At 39.2% G+C, this 16,405-nt stretch overlaps 1 protein-coding gene across 1 annotated transcript; it reads right to left on the bottom strand.

The window, feature by feature from the left end:
• Nucleotides 1–7,450: 7,450 nt before the first annotated feature.
• Nucleotides 7,451–16,079, bottom strand: CCDC195 (coiled-coil domain containing 195). Its single transcript, XM_058301256.1, has 3 exons — nucleotides 15,818–16,079; nucleotides 11,434–11,680; nucleotides 7,451–7,541 (listed from the first exon to the last, which is right to left on the bottom strand). The coding sequence occupies exons 1-3, from the start codon at nucleotides 16,077–16,079 to the stop codon at nucleotides 7,451–7,453; spliced, it is 600 nt and encodes a 199-aa protein (XP_058157239.1).
• Nucleotides 16,080–16,405: the final 326 nt, after the last annotated feature.

Genomic DNA, 16,405 nt, shown 5'->3' with positions numbered 1-16,405 from the left:
TTGTGGTCACAAGATCTACTGCTGCATCATGGACAGTGGTCTGTCCCATTAACTTTCCTCTTCGAAATTTCCCCTGAGGTAGATAACTCTGCTAGAATCCTAAAAGAGCAGCTCTTGGAAAGTATATGGAAAGCGGATCCAAGGGCATCAAGGTTGGATGAAAGTAGACAAGGGGATGGGTTATCTAGTTTTCTCATCAATGAAGGATTTATTTCTCTTTTGGGTAGGGTTTCAGCAACAAGTTCCAGATGCCCATTTTTCCAGCTTCAGGGACTTATCCTGCTTGAGGTCATATCCTTCCCAGGGCAGACTAGAACTGGTGAATGAGCAAGGAGATGATATAAAAGCCCAAACATTTTAGCTTGGTCCTGTTATCACTCTGAAGTGCTCTACTCACTCCAGAGCCTCCTGTTGGGTTGACTAAGGTTTCTTTGACCTTACTTCTCGGTTCAACTTCTGCTGCTCAGTCTTCCTCTTTCCTTTCACAAGTGATAATTCCTAATAAATATGTTATAACCCAAACTCTGTCTCAGCATTTGCTTTTGGAGAAGCCAATCTGTAATACTCTAAATTCAAATCACAAGAAATCTGGCAGTAGGGTGGTTATAGGGATTGGTAAATTCAGCAACGTAATGACATATTGAATGTCTCAGTTTCTTTATAAGCTTTCTTTTCTCAATGTGTTTTATGCTTTTGTTTTCAGGTTAGTTTCCTCATAGTGCCAAGATTACTGCTCTGGTTCCAAACATCACATCTGATACCACTATTCAGTCAGAATGGGAGAATGATCTTTGTATTTATTTTTAAGTAACATTTTCTCATAATGGCAGCCTACTTATTGACTTGTATGCCTACTATTCTTTGTGTTGACCTTCAAATGTATAGCTAAAGGAAACATTGCAAAGAGTTGTGTGGATGTTGTAGAATAGGTTGATGGCCTTTGAGTTTCTGAATGTTCTTGTCATGTTTGATAAAGATGAAAGTTGGCATAAAAACTAGTCCACCCTAACAAAGTACTGGCTGAGGAAGAGCAAATTTATTGAAAATTTGGAGACCCATTTAAAAAAAGCATCTTGTGTGGTGAGTCATAATATTCCACACAAAATTTGTTTCAGTTCAAGTACTTATCAGTGAATAGCTATGGAAATTCCCATTAATTACCTTGAAGATCTTTAATTTGATTTTTAAAGTTCTGAATGTAGTCTTCCTTCTAAGATGACCAAAATGTACTTATTTGTCTGTAAATAATATTTTCTCAAAATGACTTTTGCTCCATAAATAGATTACAGTGACCTATTCCGTTTGTTAGCCTGTTCAGTCATTTGCACCAGGTTTTACTCTGAGCTCCTGCCCGGCAGCAGAATGATGTCACGGTTCACCAATAAAAGGTAGTTTGTGTAGAAATTAGATTGGCAATCTTTACAAGTGTGGTTGCAAGTTCATCAAGGTTACCACCGCGGTTCAGTGGCTCTGGAATTGACATCCACATGGGGCAGAAAGCCTTTGGGGTAGCAATGTGACAGATTAGAAATGGCCCAGAGTTAAATTATACCTTTTGAAGTTGCACCAGACCTCAAATAAAAAATGAATTCCTCCGAGTGTTATATTTGAAAAGTAGATTTATGAACATAATATTTTTCTTTGGGACAGAATTTTGGGGTCATGTTCAGTCTTATTTACTGCATAAATCCTCTGCAGCCACTGAATAGTAGCAGGAGGGCTGAATTCATCAAGTGTGGAAGTGTGAAGCCATGGAAAGAGCACGAGATCAGGGTACAGGAGCTGGGGTTTCTAAGGTGTGGAGCGCCACTAAATCCTGTGCAGGACTTGGTTAGAATAAACCTCTGCTTTAACTTTTCCTTGAAAGGAAAGAGCTCGTCTTATAAATAATGATAGTCCTTCTCCTCTTCCTAGTACTATTATTTCTTGAGTGCCTACTATGTAATTTAGATCATTAAGTCTCCATAAACCAGAGAATGTCGGTATATCTCCATTTCACAGAAGAGGGATCTGAGTCTTAAAGAAGCCCAGTATCATCACCTGTGGGTGTGCAGGAGTTAGAGCCCAGCGCTGTCTGATTTCAAGACCTGGGCAAGTCCTACTTCAGGATCTATGACAAGTGGGGTTAGTCTTGGCATCCGCTAACCTTTACAACTGTGATTCTCAGCCTTGCTTGTGCTTTGGGACCCTGGTGGGGGTGGGGCTTTAAAGAACACTGATGCCAAGGTCCACCCCCAGGGATTCGCTTACAATTTGTTTGGGGTGAATCCTGGGCAATGAGAGTTTTAAATGCTCCCCAGCTTATTCTTACTGCTAGGATTGAGAACCACTGCTTTACAAGAAGTTTCAGGGCTTGAGGAGAGAAGACTGGGAGGGCTGAGGCACGTTCCAATTTTCAGAGAACTGGTTTTTCTTGGAATAGCCTCTTGAAGAGGTTCTTTAAACACGAAACTCCTGGGTCTGGAACTAAGCTTCTAGGTAGCCTTAAAATATAATGAGGTTGGGGGGGGGGAGCAGATGTGGCTCAAGTGATTGAGCTCCCGCCTACCACATGGGTGTTCACAGGTTTGGTTCCTGGTGCCTCCTAGAGAGGACGAGCAAGACAGCGAGCTGATGCAACAAGATGACACAACAAGAGACACGAGGAAAAACATAATGAGAGACACAGCAAAGCAGGGAGCGGATGTGGCGTAAGTGATTAGATTCCTCCCTCCCACGTTGGAGGTCCCAGGTTTGGTTCCTGGTGCCTCCTAAAGAAACAAGGAAGTTGAACAGACACAAGGGTGGGGAGAAATAAATAAAATAAATCTTAAAAAGAAATGTAATGCATTTAGGAAGGGAAAAGAGCAAGTGCTTGGGAGAAAAACTTGAGTGAGTTGATAAACCAAAAGACAGAGCAGATTTGATGCTGGGGGCAGCTCCTGTTTTAAGAGAGGAAGGAGATTCTGTTTATGACAACGTAGTAGAGAGTTTCCATATACAATAAATCCAGACAAGACAGTAACCGAAGGCAATGGCAGAGATGAAAAAGGTCACAGTCCTGGGGTCAATATAAAACCATGATTACAGTGGGTGAGAGAATATAGATAGGAAGGAGGTAATTGGCTCATTTCTTGGACACCCATTTAACTGGTACTTGTGACCATGGAATATTTACTTTTTCTGTTGCATTAAATGCATAGCAACTATGCCAAAGTGTTATTTGTTTCTGAGCTATCCATTCCTTTTCCTGCTCTTCCGCACTGAATGCTTTTCTTTGTTTTGCAGAGTAGGGCTGGTTGGACAAAATCAAGGCTCTTCTGGGTGTTTTCGGGTCTGAAGTCTTATCCTACTTAGGCAGGCTTGCTGGCTCCCCTTAACGTTCCCGCAGACGTGAGTTCCTGGTCTGAAGTAACTGTGCGAATCAAAAATCCTCAAGGCTTGGTGGGGAGAAAGTGGCCATGGTGGCTGCTGGGGGTAGGGAGTGGGAGGAAGAGATGTGATGTGGGGGCATTTTCGGGGGTTGGAGTTGTCCTGGGTGGTGCTGCAGGGACAGTTACGGGACATTGTATATCCTCCCATGGCCCACTGGGTGGACTGCAGGAGAGTGTGGGCTATGGTTTGGACCATTGACCATGAGGTGCAGCGGTGCTCAGAGATGTACTCACCAAGTGCAATGAATGTCTCATGATGATGGAGGAGGTTGTTGTTATGGGGGGAGGAGTGGGGTGAGGGGGGTGGAGGGGTATATGGGGACCTCATATGTTTTGATTGTAACCTTAAAAAAAATAAAGACAAAAAAAAATCCTCAAGGTTAAGGGAGTAAAAGAAGCAGGGAAAGTGTGGGTTGGAAAATTAATTCTGGGGAGAATTGGGGACAATTTTCATGAATGAGTCATAGTGATAATTCTTGTAGTAGAGGGATACTGTAATGCTTGGAATGCTCTTACAAAGATGGTATAGAGATAGATGATAGGTGCTTAGATAGTGAGTGAGTGAAAGAAAGTCTTCACATAATAGTACCAAGCACATAGCAGAATGCATTTTTTATCGTTATTAAGAATGGATTTTGATTGGATCCTCTAATTTAGACATGTCAACTGTAAGAATTTCGAGTTGACTCAAAGAGTGGAAAGTCAAGTGAAAGGAAAATGAAGTCATATTTCTTGACTGGAAACCTGGTTGCCACAGAGAATGATCTTTTAGGAAAACCTGGACAGGAACAAGTTAAATCTCTCCCCAAGTTTAGGGTGAATGGTATTCCAAGTTCATTTTAGGTAGTTGAAATAGTATCAAACTATTACGTATAGGTATACAAGATTGGATAAATTCAGTTTTCTCTTTTCAGAAAACCAATTGTAAACACATTATTTTAGCCATGAAATACTTTGATTACCCTGTGGCACAATGACAAAGGCAGAAACCAAAGAGGAATTAAAGCTGCAAAAAGTTTTCTATTCATTTCTCTGTATAAGGAAGTCTATTCTCTGACGATATGCTTTTTAAAACACAGCTTGAATGAATAAATGCTTCCTCGAATTGATTGTTCAAAATTAAATATTGATGCCGGCAGCAGAAAACAGTCTCTCGAGGAAGGAGATGACAGAACATTATTTGTTGACTACAATAATTACCTTTTTCTTCTCTCCCAGACTGCTTTATCACATTTTAAGCTCTGTGTGTGGTCTTTTCCCAGCCCCAAACTTCCTTCTTCCCCTTCCATTCTCCAAAATGTAATTTTCTAGAGCCACTGTCTCATCTGGATCCCTAAGTTAGGGAATCACATTTAAGTCAGAGGCTGAAAACTGGTGTCCTAGGGGCTCAGATTTGGCCCCTAGACATGCTGTGTTTGGTTTCCACAATGTTTAGAAAATTGAGCAAGCTGCCAACATTGATGAACTGGGAGATTTTGCATAAAAATCCAAATTTTAATGTCTCCTGAAAAACAGGCCACCTGGCAATACTGTGTCTGCTTTCCCACATAGTGTACAAAGGGGAAGAGCGGCGGCTCTCTTTTAGAAGGAGATGCATGTGTCTGTTCTTGAGCACCCACTCATGTCTCTTGCCCGGCCCTGGGGGACATTTGAGTTCATCATCTCTGACTTAATTACAGTTTGATATATACCACTGGAAATTATAGGCATAGACAAAGACAAATCTAGGTACAACTGATTGGTTAGAGTATGATCAAGATGCACTTCATGTTCTTTGTAGTTCGTCATATTTAAAAATATGCTCAGAGGGCTTCCTAACAAATATAGCAAGCCAGGGAGCAGAGGTGGGGCTTCGTTCCTTCAAACATAGTATTACATGATTTAACATCAAAGTTTAAAAATGGATGGTGTGGAATTTTTCACTGGGCAGAGTTAGATTCATGTAGCTGTTCAATTCAGTTCAATGAACATGTATGAAATGCCTTTTATTTTATTTTTTTTTTTTATTGACTTTGTAATAATATTACATTAAAAATATATATGTGAGGTCCCATTCAACCCCACCCCCCCACCCCCCCTCTCCCCCCCCCCCCCCAACAACACTCGTTCCCATCATCATGACACATCCATTGGATTTGGTAAGTACATCTTTGGGCACCTCTGCACCTCATATACATTGGTTCACATCATGGCCCATACTCTCCTCTATTCCATCATGTAGGCCCTGTGAGGATTTACAATGTCCGGTGATTACCTCTGAAGCACCATCCAGGGCAGCTCCATGTCCCGAAGACGCCTCCACCTCTCATCTCTTCCTGCCTTTCCCCATACCCTTTGTCCATTATGTCCACTTTTCCCAATCCAATGCCACCTCTTCTATGTGGACACTGGATTGGTTGTGTCCATTGCACCTTTATGTCAAGAGGAGGCTCAGATTCCACCTGGATGCTGGATGCAATCCTCCCATTTTCAGTTGTAATCACTCTAGGCTCCATGGTGTGGTGGTTGTCCTTCTTCACCTCCATCTTAGCTGAGTGTGGTAAGTCCAATAAATCAGATTGTAGGTGCTGGAGTCTGTTTAGATGTGAGTCATCGAGCTTGCATCTTGGAGTAATTTGTCCCACCTTTGCCAGTTATGACATTGTCGTCAATTGTTACACACACTTCTCTCCCTGCCCCCTCCCCACTCCCAGGTTTGGACCCTGTTTCTTTTAACCGATGTTAACATGAAATTGTCCATTTTGTAAATAGGTAGAGAATTTAATTGTGCATAAACCAAAAACGCTAGCAACTTCTTAACTCAGTAGCTTAGTACAAACTCAGTGAAAGTATGTCTGCATTCCTAGATGAATGTGTTTTTACCTCTCACTTGTATTTTTCCCTCCAGTTGTGACCTTGCCTTATTGCATACCTGTTATAAGGTTGAGAATATTACTAATTCTCAACTAATTACTAATATTACTAATGACTATCATAAAGAAGCATTTGATTTTTGTGACTTTTACCTCTGAGCGTTTTTAGGAGTCTGCCTGTTAACTATTAAAAATCTCATCTTAAAAGTAGTTGAGACCATTTCTGGCCTTTCCTTGCTTCATTGTTTCCATTTCAAGATGGAACCCCTGAACCATGAGTCTTAATATTGACAGCGGTGGATTGCCAACACAGCTGCGCCAGAAATCACCTGGAGAGGCGTGTTCAAAGTGTCTTCTCCTTGCCTATCCCCTAACCATCCCCAGACAATTTAGTAGGTCTAGGTGGGACCCAGAAATTTGCATTTCAATACTTTGGGATTTTAATTGAAGACCTTTGTTTATATAGAAGGGCACTGGTATTAGCAACAGCAAATTCTATAAACCAGGAAAGGAGAATGTTCTCTTGAACTGAGGGACTTCCTGAGAATTCCTAACCCCCGAGAAACGATCACCTGGACCTACTTTTCTCTCCTTCTAGCCAGGACTGATGGGTTTGCCCTTAACTGCCCCATACTTCTTCAGAGTTTTTAAGTATGCCTTAGGAGTCTGTTGCAATTATGTTCCTACATCTGTGACCCAAGAATATAAAAAGGCCAAATTAGTTAGTATTAGTGAAATAATGACATACAATTAACTGTGAGAATAGTAACAATTGCTTTTATGCCTTTCATCAAAAGTAGAAATTTGGTTTTAGACTTGTTAGAATTTCATCGGGAAAGTGACAGGGATAGCCCCATTTCCCGATGACTTAAGGGAGGCACTGGACATTTAGCACACAATCACATTTAATTGTTCACATGCTAAGTGGGCAGACTACAATAGCCACTGTACACAGACCAGTCCTTAATGCACAACAACAACAACAACAGGAATAGCTTCCATTTCTTTGTCATTGACCCCGCACCGAATATTTCATGTCTTTCAGGGCATCTTGCCAGTGTTCTTTGTAGGAGAGGACACTGACCCTGCTAAACCTAGGTGCTTCCATCCATTGGGGAGCAGCTATTTCTTAAATTTCACCTTCTCACCATCCTACTCTACAATGGTACTTAGCTGGTTTGTGGTCTAATTTTGTGAGTATTTCAAAGAACTTGAATTTTTGGAATATGAAGACATGCCCATGGGTAACAGGAAACTCACTGTCTTTATCTTATTCCTAAAGAAAACAGAAGGAGAAGAAAAACAACAACAAAAAATTCAGTGAGCTTTTATACACAGCATTTACTATATTTTCCACGTTGTAAAATGTATCATACCTTTTTTCTGTTTAGTTGTTCAACCAATAATGCAAGAAAATATTTCAAAATTGACCTTTCAATTAAGCCCAATGACTAATGCTAATAAAATCAAATTTTAAAACCACTGAAAGAGGGTCTATGAACCCGAGGTTTATTAGCTTGATGGTTAAAGCTTTGTCTTAGGCAAAGGGCCTTTCATGTCAAAGCTCTTCAGTTAAATGCAGCAGAAATTTGAGGCAATTGTCTTAAAATTCAGATCAATCTGTCCATTGTGACTTTGCATTAACTGAACATCCGTCATGCCTGAACAATGAAGAGGAGAGAGGGGTGGCAGCAATGCCCCAGCATTATCTGGGGGATTATCATTTCTCTGTTGCCCATTCTCCTTATATAGATATTTGACATAAACGAGGATAAACTGTTCTTAGGAATACATCTAAAGATGCATCTAAAATGATTGCCTAATTCTCCTTTTTTGCTCTCTTTTTTGTTGGGTCAGGCTATCACTTCACTCATGGCATTTGGTGACCTGTGTCTGGGGTGATGCACCTGCTCCATTCCTTGAAATGAAAACCAGTGCTTCCCATATGTAGGGATCAAAAAAATAATAATAACCACTGCCGTTTGGTAGGCGCTCACTTGACTAGCTCATTTATTCTCTACAAAACCTATAAGGAAGCTGTTATTAACATTCCCCTTTTACAGAAAAGGAAATTGTGGCACAGGACAGACTTATGAGTGTTCCAAGGTCATTATAGTTTTAAGTGATGGAATGGGGATTTTAGCCATCTCATTCCAGAGACTGCCTTCTTAACCATTTTGCTCTAGGAAAAGAAGAGGATATGTTCATTTCAATGTATCTGATTTCTTCTATCAGTAAAAGGAATAAAATAGCATTTCTAATTTTACCTGGGACTATATGGACCCCTTTCCCTCATCCTTTCAACAGCCTGAGATTATTATTTTCTTAAGCCCAGGAGGAAATCATTGGATTTCTATTTAAAATTAAGGAAAAATTAAAACCCTATCTCTAGTTTCTGGAAAGCTTTGGTTCAATAGAAATATTGACATGGGCTTTATTCTGTAAAATTCTTTCTTGGTATAATAATGGAAAAGCCCACAGGCAAATTAGGTAGGATGTCTGATATGATTCAAGAGCCAGTTCAAACAAATTGATTCTTGATAAATCTTTGTAAAATTATTTTAAAGCTATTAAAAAAGTAAATGAATTTAGCAAGTAATCAGAGGAATAATGAACTGACATGTTACTATTTAATTCCTAAGATAATAAAAGATAAAATAAGGAAGGACTACAGCCAAAAAAGTGCATGCTTAATTCTTACTTAACAGTTCCCTGTATCTAGTGGATTTTATGCCAATCCAGCTGTTGATTTTAAGCTAATACTGACTTTCTTATTTTAACACAATCCTAAGGTGGCTCAATCTTTTAAATTAAAGTAGCTTCTAAGTTAGAATTGGATTGTGTTCTAAATAGTTTATTATTTGGCAGTTTGGAAGTTGGAAAATATTTTGCTTTGGAAAAATAATATAAAATTTTGGCTAGGTTCCCAAACTATCATAGAAAAGAGTATAAATGGAAATGGGAAAATTGAAAGTATTCTAATTCTGTTAGGGTTATGTGTCTGTGAGAATGTAATGGCTTAAACGAAAACAAACAAAACAGATTATAATGTTTGCACTGTATGATTTCAAAATACATAGACAAAAGTCTGGTAAAATGTAAGGATATAGATGAAAGCCTAAATGGTCATTATTTGGGTAGTGGGACCATAGAGGATTTTTTGTCTTTATAGTTTTATACTTTTTACTTTGTGCAATGCATTTATGTTTTGTGATTTGCAAGGTTGTTTTTTTTTATAGTCAATATTTAGTGCTTTTTTTTTTTTAAGACAAAAGGCTCATCTCTTGTCTTTCTCCTGTCATCCTTCTTTGAAGACACACAGACATTGAAATGCAATGGTTGAGTATACATCTTGTTTCCACACCCAACATCTGATCTGTTGACAAATTTTGTTAGCTCCACTTTAAAAAATATCCAGAAACCACATCCAGGGTGACCACCAATGGCCAAACTGTGGTCACCTCTTGCCTCGATTATTTTATATTCTTATTATTGCTGTCCTTGCTTTGTGTATTGATCTCCTACAGTCTTTTCACAATGGGGTTCCCAACATGAACTTTTTAAGATGAAAGAGCATGTTACGCCTGCCAGTTCATGAAGAGCAAATTCAGAGTGATCGGGATGGGGTGGAAGGCCACCCATTAGCTCTTTGCTTTTATCTCTTGCTCTTCTCCCTCTTGTTTATCCTATCTAAGTAGCTCTGGCCTCCTGGTCTGTCCTTGAACGTGCTAATCCACCCAGATCTGTGCATTTTCTGTTCTTAATGTCTGGAATAATTTTCTTCTCAGATATCCACAGGACTCTCTCTCTTCCTTGTTTTCTCAAATGCTGAGACCTTTTCTGGCCATGATATCAAAAATTTTAAACAATGTCCCTTCCTCTAAAACTTCTTTGCCTCTTTTATTACTTTTTCTCTTTAGTAACTTATCACCATCTAACATAACATATACTTTACATATGTTTATATAAGCTCATGTTACATAGAATGGAAGCTCTACATGGGCAAGGTTTTTGGTCTACCTAGGATGATCTTTCTGTTTTTCTTTGTCTGGCTAAATCTGGTTGTCCTATATGACTCAGGTTACTCTCCCTGCTACTATACTGAAACTTTCTACAGGAGAAACACAATTTTCATCCTGTCTTCTGAAATAAAAAAAACAAAACAAAACTGGCTCAACTCTCATATCCCAAATCCTGTGGGAAGTCCGGGGCGCTTTCCAACATTTATGAAAATTCCTTCAGGCCTATTACATGGTTATTCCTTGATTTTATTTCCTGCTACTATTGAATTAGATGACTCACTTATTCTTTCCACAACCATGTCTGTTCCATTTTCTCTTTCCTGTGATAAGCTAATCATGAAACCCAGATCCTTTTTCTTGATTTCCCCCCTCTGTTCACACCAGACAAAAGTGTTCGTAGTTGGAAGGGAGGACTGTGAAATGTGGGGGAGAGGAGACCACAGTCCCACACAGTGCAGCAGGTAAATGAATGCTTGATATTAAGCCATCTTGTTCTGAAACAGCCTTTGGCTTGACCTGCTACAGGAGCCATTGTTCAAATTTTCCCTGAGAGCCCCCCAGACGGTTCTCTCAAATCTCTCCTCTCTCACTCTGCTTCCAAATCTTTAAATGCCATTTTGTGTGTTTATATTGCAGTTTAGTTATCTCTTATCTCTCTGTCCTTTTGGGTTATGCTTACTATGCCCTTTTTTTATGACCCCAAAAGACCATGAAGGCTCTGTCTAAACAAGAACTATTCTCTCATGGTGGAATGTTGCGGTCAACTCGTAGAGTAATGGTCTCTTCTACCTGAGGCACAGTTACTGCAATTGTCAGTTTACTTGTATGTCTTTGTCATTGCACAGGGTCTTACCTCTTGCTAAATTTAGTATTGCCAGTGCCTAGTTCAAAGTATAATCCTTAATGGCTGATGAATAAATAAAGACAACATTTCCCACTTAGCAGAGGCATCTATTAGAGTGTATCACCTAATAAATTTTCTTTCGATTCCCAAAAATGAATATAAGTATAATGGGTATTATTTTGGCCCAATATCCTATTTGGTTTTGTTTCCTCCACAAGATAAGGCCTAACCTCTTTAGGGGAATGTCTCAGTAACCATCACAGCATATGTCTGTAAGCTATTTGAGGCCAATTGTACATTACCTGCAACCAAAATCATGCTCAGGAAAACCTCTTTGGCTGGATTTATTGTTGGTAAAAGAATCTGCTACAAAAGTCTTTTCTTCATTATCTTGCTTCTTTTCTGAAGAACCTGCCAGTGATTTAACTGTTCTATGAGTTTCTGGAATTCCACTATTTGGATGATATTTCTCAGGTTTCCATGGGTCATTTGCAGCAAATGAATGAACTGGTGAGGAAATGAAATAGCGTCTAACAATCATAACGTTGCCTGTGCAGGAGACACAAAACTCAAGTTAAAAATCCTATCCATAATGATGTCCTCAAATAGAAAATAATGTTGATCAAACTCTAGAGAAAAGAACTAAAGAGAAATTATTGTTTTAATTAATTTATGGCCCAAAAGTCTTTCATTCTTGATTTATTTAACTCATATTAATTGAGTGCCATCCCTGTGCCCAGCACTATTCTAAGAGAGGGAAATGTGGTAGCTATTGTATGGAAGACAGAAAATAGACAAATAATAATATAAAATTCAGGCAGTGATGCATTTGAGGAAGAGAAATAAAGCCAAGGAAGGTCAGGTGATGAAGGACGGTGAGGGAGGGGTTGGGAAGCTATGTTAATTGTGTGGTTAGGGTACCTCTCTGAGAACACAGCATTTGAACAGAGGCTGAGGTAGATGATAGGTAGACAGATAGATAGATAGATGGATGGATAGATAGATAATGAAACAAGAAAGAATATAGGATGTTTTAAGATGTCAATTCTTGATGACCTCCTCTCACAATCTCTGATCACCTGAACTATTTAACCAGCTGCTGCTATCTGGCCTGTGTGGGTCTTGGCTCAAAAATTGGAGCTCTTTGAATCAAATTCTCTTCTTTAGGATTTTAGAAGTAGAAACAGCAACTGCTCCAGGAAGGCATGGGAATCTTCTTGAAGAATATTAAGGTATGCTTTAGCTGGGGTAGTCATGAGGAAGCTTGTTGAATGAGAGATGAGAACAATGGAGACTGTGTCGAAAGAAGCAGAGGCCTTGAGTGGAGAATTAGGGCACTCCTGAGAGAGACGGAGCGACGTGAGCCTTAATCACTGAGCACTTCTCATTCAATTTCTGTCCCTAATTGTCTTCCAATAAACTTCTTTTTCCTTGAGGTGAACTGACTCTTACTGTTCCTTGTACCGAAAAGAACTGTGTTTTTGGAAGTCTTGGTTGGCTTAAATGCCAGCTCTAACATTGTAGTAGACCTACAACTCACCATTTAACCTCTACTTAGTCATCTTGGTATTACTCATGGGGCTAATTACTCACCTCACAGGGTTGGTTTTGACCTTCTGGAGCACTTGATGAATGCTTTTGAATCTTTGCTCTTTCTAGCCACAACTTTGCTATTAACCAGCATGGAAATATAAAAGGCTTGCTTTGTGTTTATATTTTGAATATGCCAGAAGCACAATTGTTTCTTAAGCTTGTCATCCAATTTTGCAGAAAGCAGGCAACAGATAATTATAGCCGTCTCAAAAAGTAGAAGTTGCACTGGCTTTCTTTAGTTTTGTTAGAGTAGACACAAAAATTTTAGGCAGGGTTCAGCTTGAATTTCAAGTTCAAGTCTATTTGAAATAATTAACTACAAACATTATTCATAAATTATTTTCAAACATCTCCTCTAGATGATATGTAACTTCTACAATAATCTAAAAATACATTCTTGACTATTGGCAAACATAAAAGTTCCCATTTAAGAGGATTATAAACAATCTCTTTATAGTGAATGGAAGGAAAACACAAAAGAGGAAATTATGCTGATGATAGCAAAGTTAAGTTCATTCTTATTTGGGATCTCCAGCTTGACTGATTAGCAAATCAGCTCTTTGGTAATCCCCCAGGGTCATAAAGAGTCTGCATCCTTTAGTTTCTTATTAACAAAAGGGATGAGATATTCAACACAACATCAAAGGGTCATTAGTACAATTTCGAATTTCAGTGCCAAATGTACTTCTTTGCCAGCAAAAGATATAAGTAGATTGAAGAGATCAGACATCCAGCAATGCTGGGAGTTAGCTCCCTGTTCAGAGCTGTTTTCTTTTATCTCCCCTGCAGTAAATTACTTCTTCCCTAATAATGTTGAGGCTTGTGAGTTCTCTGAAAGCCCTGGCTGGATTTTTAATCTAGCAAATGCTTATACACTATTACAGTTATTTCCACATGCATTTATCCAGCAAGGATTCATTCTGAGCAGACACTCTGCATTCTTACATACGTAATCACCAAGTAGCTGGGCCCCTGGCCTGTAGCTAGCTCTGTGTCCTCAGGTGACTGATGGGAAGGAGGCTTCTCTATTCAAAAAACCACATTTTTTCTTGCAAAATAAACAGAACTTTTAGTTCCAAGTGATTTGCTCCCAGTTTCTATTTAATTAAATTGTTTCCCTTCATGATGTGAGAGTCACATTTCTAATTTCAAGGAGTTTTTTTCAAAAATGGGTTTCCAAAAGGGGCTTGGACAAATTACTTAATTTCTCTGAGTATCCTCAAATGTTCCCAGTCTCAGGTAAGACTTTCAATTAATATTGGCAATAAAAAAAGATATTGACAATAGATGATGAAAACTACCAGTAAAAAGCTTGTTATACTCAAGTCAAAAAATAACATTTTCTAACATATCCAATGGTATTACAATGACACTATTACTAAATAATGTATGTTGAGTCACACCTGCACTATCTTTTCTAATCCCTCAACAGTTTTATGAGAGAGATTCTATCACTATCCCCATTTTACAGATGAGGAGATTGATCATAAAATCATGTTACATTATTAGGACCGTAAAATCTTACAGCTGGAATGGGCCTTGGAAGACATCTAGTCAAATCCACTCTTTTATTTTTTGGAATAACATATATATATATATAGTCTTTATTTTTTAATGTTACATTAAAAAAATGAGGTTTCCATATACCCCCCACCCCTCTCCCCACTCCTCCTATAACAACAACCTCCTCCATCGTCATGGGACATTCATTGTACTTGGTGAATATATCTCTGAGCACTGCTGCACCACATGGTCAATGGTCCACATTATATATATTTTTTATTAGAGCAGTTACAGGTTTACAGAAAAATTGTTTAGAAAGTACAAAGTTCCCATATACCATGCCAAAAATAGTTTTTCCTATTATTAACATTTTGGATTAGTGTAGTGCATTCGTTATAATTGATGAACCAGTATTATTATGATTATATTAAGTATAGTCCATAGTTTATATTATGATTCTTTGTATTGTACTGTTCAATGGGGCATTTAAAAAATATCCTGGTTACATACATGCAACCTAAAATTTCCCAATTTACCCACTTTCAAGTGTACAGTTTAGTGGTGTTAATTATATTCACAATATTGTGCTACCATCACCACCATCCTCTCCCATCACTGCCCACTACTGAATGACAGTTGATAAAACTGGGTCTACAAACCCAGTTTCCTGGTGCTCAGGCCAGAGCTCTTTCTAACATGTCGTGTCACTTCCTCTTAGGATAGCCCATCACATATAAGATGCAGATAAATGTCATTTGAAGTTCTTCACCCAGGCACCCAAGTTAACATTAAATCACATTTCTTTCTGAGTTTTATTGGTGCAACTGTTAAGAATTTCCAAAATTTAATCAAATGTTTTTCACCAGTCTTTTTCTTTTTCTTTTTTACAAATTCTACTCAATTTATTCAGTTTTTAAAAAAAATTACATTAAAAAATATGAGGTCCCCATTCACCCCCACCACCCCCACCCCACCACTCCCCCCACAGTACCACTCTGCCCCATCATCATGACACATCCATTGCATCTGGTGAGTACATCTCTGGGCATCGCTGCACCCGATGGCCTGTGGTCCACACCATAGCCCACACTCTCCCACGTTCCATCCAGTTCACCAGTCTTTTTCAAACCAGTTAAAGATGTTAAATAAAGAACTCAGATGCAAGTGGCTGATGACTGACAAATCATTGGCAACATATCTGTCTGATTCTGATGCATATATACCTAACTATGGGGCACTTCTCTTTCAGCTTAATCAGGGAGTGTGCCATTTGATACCCACACCTTCAGTGTTCTACCATGTAACATGTAAATGTTTCAAGTCAGGGAGGAAAAAGCACATTGCCTTTAATGAGGCTGATTTACATAAATCTGTCATTCATATCTTTCCAGGCATATCTGGAAAGAGTTTTAATATTGTTAAAATATATTGCTTAAAGAAGCCAAAGCAAATTTTGCCCAGGGATTCAAAGCTAACCTAATGGGAAAAAAAGGATGAAAGTCATCCCAGCTAAATTCCAAGTTACACCTGCTATTTGGGAGACATTTGCAAAGGTGAGCACAGCCTACAAGAGCTATGGCTGTTTGGTACCTTGGTGTTCTTGCTCAGTCGGAGCCGAAGGAGTGGGAACATTCCTGTGAAGGACAGATGGAGATGGTCCAGGTGGTTTTTCTAGGCTACCAAGATCCCTGGCTTCCTCTTCCCTCTTATCTCCAGCACCTCCCCGCCAGCCTGAGGCTCTCTGACCACGTGCAGTCAGTCTCACCCGGAGGGCTTGATTCTCCTTCTCCAGCCTGTCCACCTCTGCCCGCATTTCCTGGATAACTCTTGTGAGCTGGATATTAGCTTCCATTGCCTTCTCCCGGGTCTCTCTGGTTTGCTCCTCTGGGAGAGACAGACCAATTTTTGCTCATGAACCAAATGTACAATCTGCTCACCCGGACTGACTGATTCCACTCTTAAACATTCCTGAACAATAGATGTGACTCTTCTCTGTGCCATCTTTCAGCATGGGGGTGCAGGGGTGTGGGGATTAGGTTGTCAAGGGAGGTAAAGGATCTCTGTGACTTATTCATTCAGGGTTTTGTTTTCCAGAGCAGACCTTTTCTTTGTATCTTTCATTTCATATCAATCCACAGTTCCAGAATACTGCTTTGTGTCTGAAGAAAAGAGAACACT

This window comes from Dasypus novemcinctus, chromosome 7, assembly GCF_030445035.2.
Source record: "Dasypus novemcinctus isolate mDasNov1 chromosome 7, mDasNov1.1.hap2, whole genome shotgun sequence".
Classification (NCBI taxonomy): Eukaryota; Metazoa; Chordata; class Mammalia; order Cingulata; family Dasypodidae; genus Dasypus; species Dasypus novemcinctus.
This window is presented reverse-complemented; position numbering and strand designations above follow the sequence as displayed.

Coding starts and splice junctions, on each gene's coding strand:
- CCDC195 (XM_058301256.1), bottom strand. CDS start 16,079: ATGGAAGCTAATATCCAGCTCACAAGAGTTATCCAGGAAATGCGGGCA. Junction 11,681..15,817: donor GACTGAGCAAGAACACCAAG/GTACCAAACAGC, acceptor TCTCCTGCACAG/GCAACGTTATGATTGTTAGA. Junction 7,542..11,433: donor GAGCATGATTTTGGTTGCAG/GTAATGTACAAT, acceptor TGTTTTCTTTAG/GAATAAGATAAAGACAGTGA.